Source organism: Nannospalax galili, unplaced genomic scaffold (genome assembly GCF_000622305.1).
Source record: "Nannospalax galili isolate Female #2095 unplaced genomic scaffold, S.galili_v1.0 scaffold781, whole genome shotgun sequence".
NCBI lineage: Eukaryota > Metazoa > Chordata > Mammalia > Rodentia > Spalacidae > Nannospalax > Nannospalax galili.
In genome coordinates this window covers 3671834-3693292 of record NW_008346898.1, presented here as the reverse complement: position 1 = coordinate 3693292, position 21459 = coordinate 3671834, and the positions used below count along the sequence as shown (strand labels likewise).

The 21459-nt window shown below is 42.2% G+C and overlaps 1 protein-coding gene across 1 annotated transcript in view; it reads left to right on the top strand.

Annotated features, from left to right (window-relative positions):
• LOC103742225 (ATP-binding cassette sub-family A member 8-B) overlaps positions 1-21459 on the top strand; it is a gene marked incomplete in the record, with an annotated part of 59972 nt that overhangs the window by 33217 nt on the left and 5296 nt on the right. The window contains 11 exon segments of the mRNA XM_017800647.2: positions 1716-1823; positions 5544-5717; positions 5908-6021; positions 9243-9362; positions 10143-10208; positions 10827-10918; positions 12757-12877; positions 13625-13742; positions 14375-14466; positions 19700-19860; positions 20324-20399. Coding sequence (XP_017656136.2) covers positions 1716-1823; positions 5544-5717; positions 5908-6021; positions 9243-9362; positions 10143-10208; positions 10827-10918; positions 12757-12877; positions 13625-13742; positions 14375-14466; positions 19700-19860; positions 20324-20399 — 1242 coding nt within the window.

Sequence of the window (21459 nt, the reverse complement as noted above, 5' to 3'; positions counted from 1 at the left end):
TTATGATAACTCATAATTCAAAATAATACATGTGGACAATGATCATTCACTACATATATAAAAAGAGTGCATATCCAGCATTATCTCCATGTGCTCCAGTAAACATCTTTATATCCCTTCTCCGACCACAGTTCATTGTGTGATCAGAAAGTAAACATTTTCCTCGATGTATTTAATTATATAAGACATTTAATCATTTTAGCCAAGCATAGTGACATATGCCTGTAATCCTAGCACTCAGGAAGTCGAGACAGGAATAGTGTGAGTTTAAGGGCACCTCAGGCTACATAGTGAGACTCTTTCTCAAAAAACAAAAACACAAAAAGGACTCAGTGGTTAAGTGCACTGGCTGTTCTTGCAGAGGACCAGGGTTCCCTTCCCAGCACCCACATGGTGGCTAAAATCCATCCTTTACTTCAGTTAGTTTCAGGAGTTTCAAGTGTATACATGGTCTACTTCCATACATGCAGGCAAAAAAACACTTATGCATACACAATAAAAAATAAATAGAACAAAAATTAGTAATTAAATGTAAAATAAGAAGGGTTTAGTCATTCGTCTAATTTATCTTTTATGGCTTTGGAGACATTTTAAACTTTCTGGTTACTGAGAAGTGGATATAATAATTGAGCACTTTAGTGTCCACTTAGGCGTCTCATGTTTGCTGGAATAAGTCTGATGCCAATGAGCTAGCTTTCCTGTATTTACACTCCCAACATATTTACTTTAACCAATATCTCTAGTCCCTCATTTTAGTCAGTATCTTAATTTCTCATTTCCAGCAAAATAGGAGTTTCTAGAGTTTCAGACCCAAGCCAAATCTAGTGAATTTGCCTCTGAGCACCTGAACCTGGATCTCGGTGTATTTTGGAGGTCTTCTGACCATGAAACAAACTCCATCCTCATCATTCTGGGGTCAGCAAGTGTCTTTCTGATGGTAAAGCTAAAGGCAGTCAGGCTCTGGTTATAACTGTCTTCAGTAATGTGATTAATCAAATCACTGTGTGAATTGTGAAATTACCATGGCTCTCGAGAGTTTGGGCATCTTCTTTCCTTCAGCGTAGTTACAGTGGCTGGAGCCAAGGTGAAGGTTCCCCTGGTGCTGTCACTCCTCCTCCTGGTGTTCCATCTCTGTTTTCGGATCCTCAGCCAGTACTGAGCTTGTCTCCTGATGAATCTAACATCTGATATGATTCCTGAGTCCAGCTACCCCATTTGAAATAATTAAAGAGCAGTTAGGAAACTGAAGATGCGAACTGTGAATCATCATTTATTACTTAGCATCAGAGTACATTTTGTAGTAAGTAAAATAAAAATATATTGTTATCACTTTCCGACTGTGCTACCAGTTTATGCATCTTCTTTGAATTGATTACTGGCAAGTTTGAGCATAAAGTCAAATAGTCAAAAGTAATGTTTCTAAGCTAGAATAATAAGAATTTTTTAAAATCTCAAACAGGAACTAAGACACACAATTAATTTCATATTTTTGATATTTTTATTTTTATTTAATTAATTAATGTATTTATTTATTTTATGTAGTTAACTACTATGTGAGAGCTGGGAATCAAACCCGGGTCCTCTGCAGGAGCAGCCAGTGCTCTTAACCACTGAACCATCTCTCCAGCCTGTCAGTTTCATATTTTAAAGATTTGTCCCATAAAAATAAACTTGGACTTTGTTCACTGAACTCATTGGATGCTTTGCCTTTTCAGAACATACAGGGCAGTCAATTTGAATACCTGGGGCACACCATGTTCTGGCTGGTTTTGGCATCCAGTTGTCCTCCATACATTGCCATGAGCAGCGTCAGCGATTATAAGGTAATAATGATCAACAGAAGCTTCAGTTACCCTGTGTGATCAGAAGCTAAGGGTAGAGCAAAGACATGATTTTTTTCATTGGATAGCTATGCGTGTTTAATTGAGCATCCACTTCAAGTATAAATTCTAAGAACAACAGGAAGCTTTATAAGTGTAAATAGTAAACAACGATCATGAAATTTGTACAGATGTGCAGAGAACCCAGTATAAACAAAACAACTTTGAAAGAGACAAAGTTGGAATCCTTAGGCTCTGACATCGAGACTCAGCACGAAGTTACAGTAATTAAGGATACGGGCCAGTGAGATGGCACAACAGGTAAAAACAATTTCTGTGCAAGCCTGACTGAAACCTAAGTTCGATACCCAGAACCCACAGTGAAAGGAAAGAGCTGACCACTGGAAGTTGTCCTCTAACTCCCATATTCACGCCATGAAATACATGTACCCATACTTATATACACTCTCATATACACCACAGTAATAATATAATTTTAATTACTAAAGTTAAATAATTGGGTCTTCTGACTAAGAATAATCATAGGCTATATAAAATGGAATAGAAAATCAAAAAACAAATCCACACATATATCATCAAGCCATTTTTAGTCAGTGTGCTGGATGGTTTTAGTGTGAACTTGACGTACCTGAGTTGAGGGAGCCAAAATTCAGGAATTTCCTGCATTGGACTTGCCTGTGGCCATGTCTGTGGAACATCTTCTTGACTGTTGAGTGATGTGGGAGGGCCCAGCCCACTGTAGGTGGTGCCACCCCTGGGCAGGTGGGCCTATGTTGTATAAGAAAGCAGGTTGAGCATGGGCCAAGGGAGCAAGCCAGTAAGCAGTGTTCCTCCATGGCCTGTGCTTCAGCTCCTGCCTCCAAGTTCCTGCCCTGAGTTCCTACCTTGAGCTTCCTGAACTGTGACGCAGGTGATGTAGGACAAATAAACCCTTTCCTCCCTAAGTTGGTAATGGTCAGAGTCACAGCAATGTCTGTTAGTTTATTCATACATTTTTTTTAATGTGTATGAGTGTTTTGCCTGCATGCATATAAGTGCACCACATGCATGCAATGCCTGCAGAGGCCAGAAGACAGTGTTAGATCCTCTAGAATTGGAGTTATGGATAGTTGTTAGCCACCACGTGGATGCTGGGAATTGAACCCAGGTCCTCTGGAAGAACAGCTAGTGTTCTTAACTTCTGAGTCATCTCTCCAGTCCCTGAGAAAGGATATTCCTCAGATGAGTACCTTACACAAAGTGCAAACTTAATTGGTGATTAATCATACATCTTGTGGTAGGGAAATATCCATATATGAGCCATAAGAGGTAGATAATAGTGAAAAATATAACTTGAATTTAAGATTAAAACCTTCTTTTCTTTACAAAACATCAGTAAGTCAAAGGTAATGATAGCCTGAAAAAAATATTCACAATGCGTATATATAAATATATATATATATACCCAAAGTCATTGATGGTATGACTTAAATATCAGTAATAGAAGATAACCTAATTTTTTAAATGGACAAAATCTTTGAACAGATAACTTTACTGAAGAAGATACACAAATAGAAAATATTTCCAAGAAACAATGACTAATACCATGAATCATCAGGGAAATGACCCCAGGGAGATACTCATGTACCAGATGAGTGTCATTAAAATGGCCACCCTCAGCCAGGGCGTTGGTGGCACACGCCTTTAATCCCAGCACTTGGGAGGCAGAGGCAGGTGGATCTTTGTGAGTTCTGGTCTACATAGTGAGCTCCAAACAGCTGGCACTACAGGGAAACCCTGTCTCAAAAAGACAGAAAAAAAAGTCCACCTTTATCAAGAGTCTGTGAGGATGTAGGAATATCGGAACTCTCATGCAAGCTGCCGTTAATATAAATTGTATGATCACTTTGCAAAATGATTTGACTATTTCTTGTAAAGCTCCAAACACTTGCTGTTATGACCTGGCAATTCTAAGTATTTACCCAAGAAAAATAAAATATCTGTACACAAAAAGACTTGCGTATGAATGCTCTTAGTAGCCTTTACAAAATAGTCAACAACTTGAAATAACCTAGATGTCCATTTAGATATAAATTGAGAAGGAAATTATGGCATAGCCATACATACAAGGGAATATTTCTCAGCAATATAAAAGGAGGAATGACTGACTACTAATAATGAGATGACAGACTCCAAAGTGGAAAATATTGAAGGTTTCAAGCTAATATAGTGACTATATAAATATAGTCACAGAGGCTGTGGTTTCTTATAACCAGCAGTGAAAGCTCTTGCTTGCAAAGAAGCAAAGGAAATTTGGAGGGATGATGGGAATGTTCTGTGTTTGTTAATTTTCTTGTTGCTGTGGCAAAATACCTGACAATAAGCAATTTAAAGAAAGAAAGATTTATGTTGGCTTGCAGTTAGAAGGGAAATCTATAATGGTGGGAAGGTGTTGTGGTAAGAACATGAGGGATGTCTGCCTCCAGTCAGGAAGCAGAAAGTGATGAACGCACAGTCAGCTGCTTTTTCCTTTGTATGCAGTCTTAGACCCCAGCCCATGAAATGGTGCTACCCCTGTTTACAGTGAATATTCCCACACCACTTAACCAAATCTAGATAATCACTCACAGACATGCCCGGCGACTTCTCTCCTAGGTAATTCTCGTTTCCGTCAAGTTGACAATCAACTAGCTTATGTTCTATACTTTGATTATGATTGTGGTACAGTAATATACACACACAACAATCCTCAGGCAAATAAAGGTGTAACGTGCATTTTTCTTGCTTGAACACTATACCTCAAAAAAGTTACCAAGAGAATATTGAAATAAAAGAAATAATATTTTGTAAATAAAAGAACTTGTGACTATAAAACTTCAATGTTTTAAAATTTCAATGTCTGACCAACAACTTAGTTTCTAATATTTTATAAGTCCAGGTAAATCTTTACTATATCTATAATTTATAGAATACAAAATATATAGCAATTTTATATTATATAATTGTATGTCAGTGTATATGTTTTATGTAACAACTATAATTGCTGTGGATAATAAGTGTAATTATATATGCTGCATAGTATATGTAATTCTATATCATATAATTATGCATGGTCATATACAGTATTTTAAATTCCTTATAGGGCTGGGATGTAGCTCTGTTGGTACAGTGCTTGCCTAGCATATGCAAAGCCCTGGATTTGATCCTCAACACTACATAAAGTGTGGTAGAAGAATCAGGAACATAGTGAGTTCAACTAGTCTGGGCTTCATGAGACCCTGTCTCAAACAAAAAATTTAAGTTCAATCACATATGTAGCACTACATATATACTTAATATGTGCAGTTATATAAAGACAGAGAGGCCAAGACAGAAGAATCCCATAATGGGAAATCAGTTACTAGGTAGATAAACCCTCCCTTCACCCACCTGCCTCTGTAAGGCAGTGTTCCGTTCACTGTCGTGTCCAAGCTTTGAAGACCAGAGGTCTACTTTCCCATATTCCAGCCGGATATGTGATGAACCTTGGTGTCCATCATGTAAGCTGCAGACTAATAGGTGTGTCCATCAGTCATCCACATCTCTTAGCCTGGATAGCATCTGTAGCCCCACACTAGTGTTACTATCAATAAATATTTGATTTGAATATTTGCTAACTTAATCTCCATTTTCTTAAAACTGAGACCAATGTGTCACTTTGTGCCTCTGCTCTTTCCTGAACAGATCAAAGCGTGGTCCCAGCTGCGGATCTCAGGTCTCTTCCCTTCTGCTTACTGGTTAGGGCAGGCGCTGGTGGACGCTCCCCTCTACTGCTTGGTCTTCATCTTCATGTATTTAATGGACTATCTTTTCAGCTTCCAGGAGACTGTATTTACAGTTATAAACCGTATTATGCAAGTAAGTGACAGCATCCATAATACAGATTTCAAAGGATGACTTAGAGAAGTCAAAGATTCAAACTTCTTTCATTACTGTACTGCCACAGTGGAGTAACTGTAAGGTTGCACTGTGGCAATGTTTTAGAGCCTAAATGTTTTCCTGGATTGCATTAGTCTTTAACTCACCTTAACATTCCTATTGATTTCAGATCCCATGTTCCATCGGCTACTCTATGTCTCTTATCTTCTTAACGTATGTGATCTCATTCATTTCTCGCAAGGGGAGAAAAAACAGTGGAATCTGGTCATTTTGCTTCTATATTGTAAGTGTGCCTCTTGTCAACATGTATTGTATATATTTGGTAGACAATTTGAAGTGAATACTTTAAATTATGCCCTCTGTAGAATGGTAATTAATATTTCAGTCCAAGATATTTTACATTTGCCTCAAAACCAGATCCTTTTCAGTATCCACACATTTCCCCAACCTAGCTAGATCCTTGTCTTTTGCAAAAGTGGCCACACTGTTTCTATAAAATACCAAGCTAGAATGAATCCAGGGAGCCATTCACATTTTCCTTTTACTGAAAAAAAAAATAAATACAAAGACCTTCACAAACTTACACAGTTACAAATTCTGTTATTAGTATAGGTGGGACTGGAGAGATGACTCAGCAGTTAAAACTGTGTACTGCTCCAGCCAGACACTGTGGCATACGCCTTTAATCCCAGTACTCAGGAGGCAGAGGCAGGTGGATCTCTGTGAGACTGAGGTGAGCCTGAGGTGGTCTACACAGCGGGTTCCAGGCCAGCATGGGCTACATGATGAGACCCTCTATCAAAAAGAAAAGAAAGAAGGAAAGGAAGGAACGAAGGAAGGAAGGGAGGGAGGGAGGGAGGGAGGGAGGGAAGGAAGGAAGGAAGGAAGGAAGGAAGGAAGGAAGGAAGGAAGGAAGGAAGGAAAGCAAACAAGAGCAGAAGAACTGCTCTTCTAAACCACAAGAGTTTGGTTCCCAGCATTCACATCTGTCAACTCAAAACTGCCTGTAACTACAGTTCCAGGGGATCTGACACTGTCTTCTGTCTTCTGGCCTCCTCAGGCACACACACATGCATGCACACACGCACACAAATAAAAATAAAAGAAATCTTAATTTAAAAACCACAGAAACAACTTTTCCAAACTTCTTATTGAGGAGTAACTCTATACCCCACAAGGCCACACTTCTTTTGTCTAAATTAGAGGAAAAGCAAATTATATGTGAGCATCTTCATGATTTCACCAAGCAGAGTTTCCTTTAAGAGGTGAACCCTGGAGATGGGGAGATGGCTTGTGGATAAAGTGCTTGAGGAATGGGGTTCAGATTCCCTCAACCCAGTAAAGAAAAAGAAAAGATCAAAATGTAGTTGCACCTACAACCCCATCATTGGCAGATGGAGGACCCTGAGGACTGCCGGGCAACCAGGCCAGACAAAACAGTGAGCTCTGTGTTCAGTGAGAGACCTTGTCTCAAAAAACAGGATGGGGTGGGGGGTGACAGTAGAAAATTATGAAATCAACCTCTCTGGTCTCTTCACACTCAGGCACAAGCAACAACCCCCTACACAAAAAATAATAAATAAATAAGTAGACAGATAGATGATAGATAGATAGATGATAGATAGATAGATAAATAGATAGACAGATAGATAGACAGACAGATGATTGATTGATTGATTAGATAGATAGATAGATAGATGATAGGTAGATAGATAGATAGATAGATGATAGATAGATAGATAGATTTAAAAAGTCTGGGTTGAAGATAGATAGATGATAGATAGATGATAGATGATAGATAGATGATAGATAGATAGATAGATGATTGATAGATAGATAGATAGATAGATAGATAGATAGATAGATAGATAGATGATAGATAGATGATAGATAAACAAATAGAGGAGAAGGAGGAGGAAAAACCGAAAGAGGAGAACGATTCCAACACATAGAAAAATGTGACGGTGCAACCAGGGCGGTTGAACAAAACACGGACAGGGTGTCCAGGCTTCTCCCAGGAGCTGATAACACTTTTTTGAGGCCATGAAACAAAAACAGGTGATTCTTCGGAAAGGCTTTGTTATAATGACTGGTACCAGTTAGGGGCAGGCCTTATATTGTGTGCTCAGAGATTTATCTACATGAGAAGTCATAGACGTTCATAAAACAGCTGATAAACACAAGAGACAAATTAGGAAGGAATGCTCTAACAGATAAAAATTTGGGTTTTAGATAAAAAAAAAAACAATTAAAAGTACATACATGTTTAAGAGGGCATCCCAACGTTCTAAGACAAAACCTGAAGGTTTAGATGTGCTCACAACTTCCTTTTTCCTGGAATGTTGCATTCTGGTATTTCTGCTTAAGCCCCCACCCCCACCCCCACGGAATACCAAATGCTGTTTTTTTCCCATCATTGCAGTTAACAAAAGTCTCCTCTCATTTTCGCCTTAAAAGTCAAATACACTATAAACTAATAAAGGGATTTATGAAAATCAGTGAAGAGGGCTGTTTATGAAAATAAAAGTAGAAATTTCCTTTAAGAAATGAAACCTGCTCAGACTGATGGCACACGTCCTTAATCCCAGTACTTGGGAGGCAGAGGCTGGCAGATCTCTGTGAGATCAAGGCCAGTCTGGTTTACATAGTGACTTCCAGGGTCAGATGGGGCTATAGGGAGACCGTGTCTCAATAAAAACAAATAAACAAACAAAAAAGTGAAACCCAGGGCTGGGAGAGCTCGGTGGGTGCGGTGCTTGCTGTGCGTGCATGAGGACCTGGGTTGCCCTTCTCAGTATTTTTTTTGTTTTTTGTTTTTGTTTTTTTTTTTCTGGTAGATATCAATTTCAATTTTTCCCTGTGATTTCTGTTTGTCTACTATTCTGAATGTTTACCTCGAAAAAGGTATACCAGCTTTTACCCCTTTGCTGGAGTTAAAATATTCTGTGTATCAGATCCTAGGTTTACCTAGTAATAGCTCATTTGTATAGTCTAGGCCACAGGAATTTCCAAGAGAGAATGTTGATGGAGGTAGAGTGACTTCAGTTTGGACTGTGAGTTGAGACTGATGATAGCTACAGTTTTCTTTCTCTCATATGTGCATTTAATTTAAATATCTATTACTTGAGTATATATGAAACTTGAAAACAGGAGGGGGATATTTTCGGGGTGAAAGAGGATCAGTGGGAAGAGAGAAGGAGGATAGAAAATATTAACAAAGTACAATTATATATAAAATGGAGGAAAATGTCATCATAAAGTCCCGTGTTTTGTATAACTTTTTGTTCCAGGTTTTTACGTTTTATTATTTATTTATTAATTCGTTTATTTATGTATGTATTTATTTTAGAATATTTTTATTTTTCCAAAGAGAAGCAATTTTTAAAAATAATTTACAGAATTGGGAAAGAAATGGGACATGGCATCTTTGAGATCAACCATCTTGATTTGGAAACACGAAATGAAATAAAGAGTAGCTAAAATTCATATTCATATTCTTTCTAGATCACCCTGTTCTCTACCGTTGCAATGATACTGGAGTCCCACGGGAACAGTACAGTGTATTGCGTCATCTTTTTAATACCACAAGCCACCCTGGTTGGCTGTTTGTTCTTATCTTTTCATGTAAGTACTACCACTGTCCAACATCCTGGACCTCATGACCAATTGTGAAAGTTTGGCTTCTGTGTAGGTATCTAGAACTTGCTGAACATGTATGCAGGTCCGGCTGGTTTTCTCCCACGTGAGAAAACACGTTCCACCTGATGGTTAACAGAGCATCTGACTCTGGTTAACACAGGAAGATAAAGAATGGGTGTTGGAAACTAGAACAGCATCCACAGTCACTTTGTTTCTTCCTTGCCCCTGGGCTTACTTAGCTTCTGAAGGAAGTGAATGAAATACTGTTACTCTTCAAGCTTTCTAGGGTTTCGAGAAGCGTCTGGTGTGAATAAAGTCCCCTTTTTACTGTCTACCAGATCCCTACACTTCTGTAAAAAGAGGGTGCATTGCATGAATGAGGGGAGCCCTGTTAGAAAGGGAAGTGGGAAGGAGAGGCATCATGCGGAGGAGGAGGAGCAGGGGCACCGGAAGCTCGCCTGGAGCTCTGTGCAATGGGAGGAAGTGGGGTCTCTTACCCTTTGAGGAGGTTGGCTCAGGTGCCCCAGATCCTTTCTCACCAAGATCAGTGATGGAAAAGGCTCATTGCTTGAGATGAAATCTCATAAACCTTAGAGGCAAGACAGCCAGCCCCTCAGCATGCATGTTGGAAGGGACACTTGCTTGAAACTCATTGTACACGAGGGAAAATGTCAGCAGTGCTATTTGGGGCCAAGTCACATTTTTAGAGATAAAATCTGTGAAGCACAAGTTTCTTATTCGTCCATTGTTTTTTTCTTTTTCTAGCTTCTCATATTTCGTATTTTTAATGAAGAACCAAAGTCCTCAGAGCCATTTCTGGTGTTCCTCATTGTAAGCAAAGATTCTTTCAAAAACAAGTTGTTCTTTTTTTTTTTTTTCCTCTACGTTTTTAATTCTTATACATGGTGTGTGGGTTTGCATATTATTGTAGAGATATGAGTATCTGTAGCCCATGGAGACTTAATGTCTGTAAAATCTGAGACAATTATTTTTATAAAGATAACTGACAATATAATGTTCTGTCCGGATATTAAGAACATAGTATAGTTGTAAAATAATAGAATAGAAGTAATTGTATCCCATGATTACCCTTTTTGTAAATGAGCATAAACTTGGTTGATTTCAAAAATACCAACTAGGTTATTGGAAATTTGTCATGATGTCACTGAGAGGTTTTTTGTTTTTTTTTTTTGTGGGAGGTTTTTGCTCTTTTTTTGAGACAGGGTTTCCCTCTAGCCCCAGCTGGTCTGGACCTCACTATGTAGACGGGGCTGGCCTGGAACTCACAGAGGTCCACCTGTCTCTGCCTCCTAAGTGCTGGGATTAAAGGCGTGCACCACCTTTAAAAAAGTGTATTTTTGTAAGTCCAATTATTCCTAGCTCACCTCTAATACTAAAACAATGATCTTTTCATGTTTCTAATTATACTTTCTGTCTCTGTATTCCTAGCCTTTCCTTCATGTTTTCATTTTTCTTTTTACTCTTCGATGTCTGGAATGGAAGTTTGGGAAGAAATCAATGAGGAAGGATCCCTTCTTCAGGTTGGAAAAGATCAGACTGGAGTCCCTTCTTTCATTGATCAATATTCTATATTTCTTTCATGTATAAACCAATCTATTAATATGAATGTGTTGCTGGGTTAGGGTAGATCATGGAAGAACAGTGTACTGATGCAAATAGTAGAGGTCCAGTTACCTAAACCGAAGGAGATTAAGTGCTTGTGGCAGAGACAGATCTGAACTACTGACTTTAAGGGCTCCGACACTGTGCCATGGAATACTTGGGGAGGTGTACGTGGACTGTTCTATAAGTGTACTGATGCAAATAGTAGAGGTCCAGTTACCTAAACCGAAGGAGATTATGTGCTTGTGGCAGAGACAGATCTGAACTGCTGACTTTAAGGAGCTGTTAAGCAGATTAGTTAAAAGAATGCCACCATTTAGGAATAAGAAATAATGGAATTCCCAGTCAACAAAAGCAATAGCTGTGCCCTTCCACTAGGGCAGTAAGAAGCGCAGACTCGTTCGGTGACAGGGCACACAAAGGTGGAGTCTAGGTTTTCTGACCCATTTGTGAATGTACCACATCCCTGGTATCCCCGCTAGGTCCTCATCAGCTGTAACTTGTGCTGTTACAGAGGGTGGGATAGGAGACTTGGGAAAGGAAGCAAGAGTGAGCACGGCACAGATTTCAAAGAAACAGTTGGGCTTGATGTGAGGCCAAGCATGCAACTTGTATTTTCTGAAAGAGTGCTGATCATTTTTATTCTTTGAAAATGTGATATGTGTATACGGTGCATTTTGGTCATAGCCACCCTTCAGTTCCTCCTTCCAAAACTCCCACAGTCCCAACATCTCCCTCCCAACTCCATGTCCTCTCTTCTAAAAATTCCACTGGGTCTAATTAGTGCAGTCCATATGCGGATGGATATGGGGTCATCCACTATGGGAATCCCCCTTAATAAAAAGTGACCCTCCCTCCCACAACAACCACTGACCACGAGTTCCTCAGCTATGGTGGGGGCATCAGGAGCCCCTCCTCCCCCACGCTAGAATTTTTAACTGGCTTGGTCTTGTCCAGGTTTTGTAGAGGCAGCCATAGCTGCTGTGAGTTCATGTGTGCAATGGCGTGTTGTGCTCAGAGGACAGCATTTCACAGCACTCCCCCCACCCCATCCTCTGGCTCTTAGATTCTTTCTGATCCTCTTTGGGTGTGTTCCCCGAGCTTGTGGGGTGGGACTGACATAAATGTTCCATCCACAGCTGAGCACTCACAGTCACGTATTCTCTGAAATATTCTGATTTTAAATATTCTGGCTCATTTTCCCCATGAGAACATAACAATGTGAGCATGCTGGTGTCAAGCTAAGGGTCGAAGATTTATTCGGTTGAACTATGTTGTCCTCTTTGGGTGTGTTCCCCGAGCTTGTGGGGTGGGACTGACATAAATGTTCCATCCACAGCTGAGCACTCACAGTCACGTATTCTCTGAAATATTCTGATTTTAAATATTCTGGCTCATTTTCCCCATGAGAACATAACAACGTGAGCGTGCTGGTGTCAAGCTAAGGGTCGAAGATTTATTCGGTTGAACTATGTTATTAAAAACTTGTCAGATAAGTTCTAAGTTATCTACCAACATTGAAAACTATTTCCAATGATAAGTAGAAAGGAATATAGGCAAGAAGTGATGGTCGTTAAGCTTAGCAGCGCTGTCGAGGGGACAAGGGGTCTGCAAAGGAGAAGTACCAGCCTCACTGAAGGGAAACAAATGCGTTCTGTATCATGTGGCCTGCTTGAGTATGAGGTTTGAAGAATGCAGCATTCTTAACACAAGGACAAAAGTCACTGATGGAGTGTTGCTGTATGGTTTTGACTAGAATTTCTCCAAGAAGCAATGATGTGTGTCAAAACCCAGAAGAACCAGAAGGAGAAGATGAAGATGTTCACATGGAAAGAGTGAGAACAGCCAGTGCCTTAAGTTCCACAAATTTTGACGAGGTAAACATGCATAGTTATTTCATCAGATAATACAAACGTGTATTCATTAAAGCAATGAGTCTACTGATCTGATTCTCTAGTAATTTTGAGTTTCTTTAGTCTTAGCAAATGAGAATCACTATTTTACAAAATGGTTGATATTTTTACATCTAAATGAGCCGATTGAAAGCAATTTAGCGTTTCATGTTTCCTAGAATAAATTAAAATACAAAGTACAGTTGAAACTAAAAATTAGGAAAGACTTTTAGAAACTGAGGTAAAGCCAGACCTGGTGATGCACTCTTTTAATCCCAGCACTCAGGAGGCAGAGGCAGGTGGATCTCTCTCAGATTGAGGCCAGCCTGGTCTACATAGTAAATAGTGAGTTCCAGGTAAACTGGGGCTACAGAGAGGCCCTGTCTTTTAAAAAACCCAGAAGCTGAGGTACAGTAATACGAATCACTACTTTTGGAGAGAGCACACACAGTGTTTAACTTAAAGCTCTCTGCCTGAAACTTTTCATGTCTGTTTGCCCCTGTTTGGGGAGCCAGGCAAGCTGTATAAAACGATGTGCTAGCTGTCTTTGTAGGGGAGGGACAGTGGTGACTTCACTCCAAAACTAAGGGCTAGATTAGAATGGTGGGAAGGGAAAGCAAGCCGCCTAGTAAAGAATCACTTTGATGCATAGCCAAGGCAGCAAAGGGTAACACCAATGGAAGGACAGATAGAAACAACGAAGGTCTGATGTGACTTCCTCATCACCGACAGAGGCCAGTTATTGTTGCCAGCTGCCTGCGCAAGGAATATGCAGGCAAAAGGAAGCGATGCTTTTCCAAGAAGAAGCCTAAGGTGGCCACCAGGAACATTTCGTTCTGTGTTAGGAAAGGTAAGACATGGACTTTCCCATGGTTTGCTCAGAGCTTCCTGCTTCCCGGAGAGAACCCTGCACCTACCACCCACTGGCTCACATGCAGACCCCTCACAAGGATAGCCTGACTTGTGGATCTCATTTTAAAGTAAATTCAGTCATTCCACAAATAGGCACCTGGTCACTTCTACCCAGAAATCATGGGCTGCTACAGTGAAGCAGGAAAGGACATTTCTACTAAGCCAACACAACTGACTTCCTAATGTTCATTATTTTTCACAAGAGAACTGGCTGGGGATGTGCTGACGCATTCTGAAGGTGTGGCCAGCCAATGTTAGGAGGCCTCAGTTGGTATCACTGCTACACAATGCTTAGGATCTCAGGAGATAGAATCGGCCACTCTTGACTTACAAGAGTGGGCTTGCCAATTTCTATCAAGGTGACTTGGACAAGTAACGTCATTCTTGAGAGTTTTTATCCTCAGATATGGAGAAAAGACTGTGATTTCTTTTCTCAGAATGTGACAGTTAAATGGGATGCAGTGTGCCAAACACGTCACAGAACTTGTGTCTCATGGTGAGATTTCAGACAACGTTTTACCCTTAATTTTACTACTATAATTAATATCCAGTGTAATTGCTGTTTTTCAGGTGAAATTTTAGGATTGTTAGGACACAATGGAGCTGGTAAAAGTACATCTATTCGGATGATAACTGGAGACACAAAGTCCACAGCTGGCCAGGTAGGAGAATTATGTACAAATAATGTACTCTAGTGGTATGGAAAATAAAGTTGCAGAATGCTCTGTCTTCATAAACAGTAAGATGCCTTTCTGTCATTAAGTGATTGAAGTGATGAACACAATACACAGGGGTGTAAGTTCAAACACAGAACATAAGACACATAAAAATCTGAGCCCTGGAGCCAGGTGTGATGGCACATGCCTTTAATCCCAGAACTCTGGATGCAGAAGAAGGCAGTTCACCACGAGATCGAGGCCAGCCTGATTTATGGAGTGAGTTCCAGGCCAGCTGGGGCTACAGGGAGATTCTGTGCCCCAAAACAAAACAAAAAAAATACAAAACTAATCAAGCCCTCAAAAAGAATAATTATTTGAAGGCATTCAGAGGGAATGTTCTGTGACAGACTAGAAATCAATATCGGAATCCATACAAATTATGTTAATTTTCAACCAAGGTCATTGGATTGTTCCCTCAGCATGTAATACTCTAAGCTTGAGTAAAGCTGTTTTTAAAAATCAAGTGTCTATGTCCATTGACCTTCACAGAGCACTTAGTTACTCAAATATACATTATTTGGGAAGTGTTGTGGTGTTTTGTGGTGGTCGGACCTCTGTCTCAGGGGGCAGGGGATGAATAGGCACGAAATCAATGACTCAGACTTAGGGAGATCCTGCTCAATAGCAGGTTGCCAGCAAGCTCGTTTATCGCATACAAAGGGCTTTCCTTTATACCCCTGAACCGCCCCTATTGGCCCTGAAGGCTGAGCTGTGTGTTGTCCATTGGTGTGGCTGTTGCCTCATCTGTCTCTAGCCCGAGTGGTAGATATCAGGTTAGCAGTTTGGGGAAGTTGGCTGCGTAATGATAGTGCGCCTGCGCAGAGGTTACCAGATCTGGTATTTTGGCAGATACCCATGGGCCTCCTCCTACATTTCCACCCTTTTGTTGTTAAAGGAAGCCCAGCGGGAGTCAGGATGCTGTCTGACATTATTGTGCCCGCCTCAAAATGACCTCTAAAATACGGGTTGTGACTGCCTTAGGTTGTTCTCATTCGGGGCACAAGTCTTACCCATCATGGGAGCATGCATCTGGCCCACGCATGTCCTGTCTTAAGTTGACTTGTCTCAGTGGAATCTTAACCATCTTTGTCTACCAACCCTGAGGGAGGTTTAGTTTCAGGGGGGTCTGCCCGGGTAGGGGCTAGTTTAGGAGGAGGCCTTTTGTATCTGTTAGCCAAGTCTCTATAACCTCCTGAGGAGGGCCCTGGTCTAGATGTTGTAGGGCCCAGAGGACCTGAAGGGTTGTTTTGTTGATGGTCTGCTGGCACGGATATGTGACAGTAGGCACCTGAGGATGAACAACACAAGGAGGAGCACGCCTCCTACTATTAAATAGGTTAGTAACGAAGGACCTGTTCAAAATAGGGGAGTCTGGGCCTGATTCTTTGGCAGCCTTGTGGATAAGTGAAAGGTCCATCAGGGGTGTCCGTGCCCAGGGCTGTTGAGTAGCATTTGCACCGACATTAACAGGAAAAACGAAAGTAGGGGTTTTTTGAGGATTTGAGAGTCGTGGCTGGGGTGGAGGGGCAGGTTTAGGAGGGTCCGTGGGTGCGACGTAGTTATTTTGCTCCACGGACAGATGGGGGGTGGTGTTTTGGCACGAGGCGGAGGGGGTGAGCTAGCATGGGGGCTTTTTTGGAGGGGTTATGTCCGGGAAGGTCTCAAGGTTGCATGATAGCACTGCAGCCTGGGGTCTTGAAATAGAAAGCATGGGCATCTTTTGTTCCTGGCAATGTTCGTTGAAGGATTTTAGGATATCCTCAGGAGAGTCGGATTTAATACAACCGAGGATACCCAGTAAAGTCGGAACACAAGGGCCAGTGGCCACTGTACCTTCCTGTATTTACCATTTAAGGGCTAGAAAGAACACCCACATCCAGAGATCTGGGTCCCAGACGTTTTCGGGGGAGATCCATGGGGCAAGAGTAGATGCCTCCACCCAGAAGTTTTCTAAATCATTAAGCTTAATCTTGAGGCCATGGGTTACCAGGAGGGATTTTAGGGCCTGAAGTTGGGGTTCCTTACAGTGTGAGGGAAAGTTACCCATTTTAGGGGGAAGAAGTTGTAGAGGAGTTGGGGCTAGGGTGGTTGAAGGGGAACTTGCCACAAAAATAAGAGGCTACAAGGACAACAACGATTGCGAGGACAAGGCAAAGTAAAACAGCCACTCAGACTGGAAGCGAGCAGACATAGGGGAGTGTTTTATGGACCAAGATGTCTTGTGCTTAGCGGAGAACTTCTGTGGTTTGTTAGGCCACAGCCATATGCCCACACGGTGTCTCCGATCGCTGGGTGTCTGTTGGGAGTACACCCGTTGGTTCCGTCTCCTGGGTGGTCAACCCTTATGTGGAGGTATCAGGCGAACCAAGTACAGGGGATATGTACCTGAGGGAGGTGAAAATGGGCAATGTCAGGGTAGGGTCGGGGGAGAAGACAAAAGGGAAGAAAAGACGCGTCTCATGGCTTACCACCCGTGGAACGTAAGACAAAGGAGCCTACTCACCGAAGAAACAGCCGAAGGGGGCCAATCATGGCCGATGTGAGAAGCGAGAGGGTCCAGAACCCACGTTGGGCACCAGTTGTTGCTGTGTTTCGTGGTGGTCGAACCTCCGTCTCGGGGGCCAGGGGATGAGTAGGCACAAGATCAACGACACAGATCTCAGGAGAGACTAGTCATCAGCAAGACGCCAAAAAGATCATTTATTGCGTACAAAGGGCTTCCCTTTGTACCCCCCGAACCTCCCCTATTGGCCCTAAGGCTGAGCTGTGTATTGTCCATTGGTGTGACCATCACGTCATCTGTCTCTAGCCCGAGCAGCAGATATCAGGTTAGCAGTTTGGGGAAGTTGCCTGCGTGATGATAGCGTGCCTGCACAGAGGTTACTAGGTCCGGTATTTTGGCAGATACCCATGGGCCTCCTCCTACAGGGTAGAATGATTTTAATGGATAAATTGAAAATGAGCAGCAGAGATGTGATGATGATTTGAATCGTACTTGAAAAAAGAGGAGAACTTAGAGTTATCAAAGAGAAAGACATCTGGAACAGAAATGAAACCATTTCCCCAAATTCCATACCAGAGTCTTGAAAACCAATTTGGAAAGTGTGTCCAGGGAAGCCCAGAAAAGGGTACAGTGCAGAAGCCTATAGACCTCCACCAAGGAAGGGGGTTAGTGGTCAGGACAAGAAGTGAAGGGACAGATATCTGTTGGCAGATATCCCAGAGAAAACACTGATGAGTTGCTAAATCTAACAAGAATATTTATGTCAGTTGCAACCTGTCTCCAGTGCCCTTCAACTCAGTCACTACCTGGGCCCCTAAATCATGGATTCATTTTTTCTTGAGTGTGGAAGAAGATGACTTCTCTATGAAATATATCAAAACTAAGGTCTGGGGAGATAGCCCAGTCAGTGTTTGCTACACCAGCATGATGCCCTGAGTTTGGTCCACAGACACATTAAAAAGCCAGGCATGGTGGCCTGTGCCTATAATCCCAGCACTGAAAAGGGAGGGAACAGGCAGGTCCCTGAGGCTCATTCGCCAGGCAGTAGCCTAATCAACAAACTTCAGGCCAATGACAGACTGTTTCCAAAACCCAAAACCAAACCAAGCAAACAAAAAATCCAAGGTGGACAGCTCTTGAATAATAACATCTAAGGTTACCATCTGGACTCCACATGCATGGGCACACATACATGTGCACATGCATACACATGCACTCATATGAACCTGCACATGCACACACCTGCACCACGTGAACGCACATACTCATACGAATCTGCACAAACAGGTACCCACGCAAATGTGCATATGCACACACACATACATGCGCCAACATGAATACATACACATATTCACTCACTCGATGTCTGAAGTATAAAGCTAACTTAATCACATCACCCAGCGTGAGGTTTTATCGCCATGTCATTCTGTTTACGCCCTTTCAGCCGCCCCTCCACTCTGACTGGCAGGTCGCCTCTCCCTGGTCTTGAGGCAGCTGCAGGAGGTCACCTCCAGGTCCTCGTGCTGCATTTCTACCCTCTCCTCTTGCTGACAGGGCCACAAGCCTGCCCTGGCCTCAGTGTGGAAAAAACATCGCACTTCATCACTCTGTCCCCACATCTCTTGCCTTGTCTCTTCCCATGACTGGCAGCTTCTCTTCGGTTAAAATGACCCTTTTGGAGATAGACAAGCTTTCTAACCACCTGACTCCAAATTTCTCCCTCTGTTATTCTCCCTCCCAGCCTCCAAATGCCTACCACAGCCCTGCTTCTAATCTGCCTTTATTCTTTTTATTCATTCCCCTACTTGTTAGCTGCCTGATACACTCAGTAGAATGAAAACTTTGAAAACAAGGTACTGGTGATTTCAGTCCCCCTTTGTATTAGTTTCTGTTGTCGTGATAAAATACCACGATTAAGGGCAACTTAGAGAAGAGTTTGTTTCGGCTTATGGTTCCAGAGTGTTAGAGTCCATGACAGGAAGGTCCCGCTACAGACAGCAGGAGAGGGAATCTGGCCAGCCATGTCTTTCATTCGCACACAGGAAACAGGGAGCAAGCAGGAGCTGGGCAAGGCTATAAATCCTCCAAGTGACATACTTCATCCATCAAGGCTGCATCTCCTGAAGGTTCCATGACTTCCCCAAACAGTGCCACAGCTAGGCACCAAGTGTTCAAACACATGGGCCTATGGGGAGCACTTCTCATTCAAATGCCAACACCCCCTACCAACAGTCAGTATAGCATCTGTCACAGAAGAGGTGTTCAGACGACATTTGGGGGCTGGAGCTATAGGTCAGTTAGTAGTGTTTGCCTGGTATGTGCAAGAGTTCAGGCCTTAGTGCTGCAAAAGACATTTGGTCAATGAAAGAAGTTATTAAGATGTTTCAAACAATGGTGCAAAAACACTGGAAATGAACTGAGGGCCAAGATGGCAGGACACCGGGTTTGTGGGATACTTAATGCTGGCTTAGATTAAGTTGCTGACTATGTACACATTTGGTTACATATAGCTACCACCAAGAAGCATTCTCCAATGTAAATGGTCACAAATGCTAAATTCACTTTGGTCCTAGAGTTCCTCTAGTTTGTGTAGCTTTGTAGAGAAAGTTGTCACAGAAGTACTCCGAGGTGCAGTGCACAATGTGGGCTCTGATGGTGACCTTTTATCCATAGGTGTTACTGAAAGGGACTAGGGAAGGGGACACCCTGGGCTTCCTGGGATACTGCCCTCAGGAGAATGTGCTGTGGCCCAACCTGACCGTGAAGGAGCACCTGGAGGTATTTGCTGCCGTGAAGGGGTTGAACAAAAGTGATACCGCAGTCACCATTATGAGGTACACAGGGGCTGCATCTTTCTGTTCCCTACCTGGGGGTTGAGGGGGTTGAGGTGACAGCATTCACAGGAAACTTGGGGTGAACAGCTCTAGATGTTGACCTAGGTCACACTTGGCAGATTTACAGCTAGAAAACAGCTTCCCAGGTTTGAGAGTGTTAGATTTTTTTTCCTATCATATTAAACATGGAAATAAAAAGCTATATATTGGTAAAATGTATTGGAAATACTAAAATGTAAACTATTAATCATAGAACAACTATTTTAATAATAAATATGTAACTATACTCTTTCAAAGGTGATGGTATTTGCGGGGGTTGTCAAGCTGGCCAGTAATATTACCTGTTTCTCAGTTCCAGAAATGCACCTATGGCCCCACTCCCCCATCTTTTCCTGCCTTGACCCATCCTTTCATCAGTGTCCTCATTGTGGAGTGGACTGTGATGCTCAACTGTTTCCTACAGGTTGGTGGACGCACTCAAGCTGCGAGACCAGCTGAAGTCTCCCGTGAAGACGCTGTCAGAGGGACTGAAGAGAAAGGTATGTACAGGGCTCAGTGTGACTCTGAGCATCCCCTTGGTGCAGTGCTGGATGGGCTGTCCCTCTTGTTGTAGCTGTGCTTCGTGCTGAGCATCCTGGGGAACCCGTCTGTGGTGCTGCTGGATGAGCCGTCGACTGGGATGGACCCCGAGGGGCAGCAGCAAATGTGGTGAGAAGCTCCCCACAACCAGGGCTGCACCCACACCTCATAGGAAGTTTGCAAATACTTATTTAAAAATTGTGCTGAACGAGCTGAGGACTTGAGTTCAGATCCCCAACACCCATGTAAAAAGCCAGGGTGGTGGCACTTGCCTGTAATCTGGGGCGGTGAAGGCAGGAGGATCCCAGGAGCTCACTGACCAGCTAGTCCTTCCCAACTAGTGAGCTTCAGTTCAGCGAAAGACACTATCTCAAAAAGATAAGGTGGACAGCAACAGAAAAAGACTCTAACCTCCACAAGCATGTGCACACCTACACATGCATTTGCACAGGCACACAAACACGTATATGTGAATATAGCACATGCATAAAAGGAAAAAACAACATGCCTTAAACGTTTTATAAACATGGAAAACAAAAATGGTAACACGGTTAGTAAAACCATGCTTTGCCAAAAAATATTATCTGATAATATTTCATAAGGATTTCTCAGAAAGAAAGAATATGTATTGTTAGCGTCCAAGCTAGTCACAGTGACTAACATGGTGCATGGGGATTTTTAGGGCTGATATGGTGACTTCTGTGCCACAATCTCATGTTTCGTGTCAGGCATGTGAACAGTAGTTCTCATTAAGTTGTAAAACTTGCAGTTATTGGTGTTTACACTGCGTCTACTTTCTTTCCACTTGGTTAAGGCAAGTGCTTGGTTAAGTGCTGTTGAGTTTTGCTCAAATTTTCTCTTTTGTCTTTTTAAAAAAATTTTGTTGAGCTTTTGTGCATTTCATACAACAGTTCTTAATCAAATTGACTGCCCCTCCCTCATCCATGCCCCCACTCCCATTCCACTGGACATACATGTTAAGTCCTATCCAGTGGATGAACTTGCTCCACAGGGCATCTG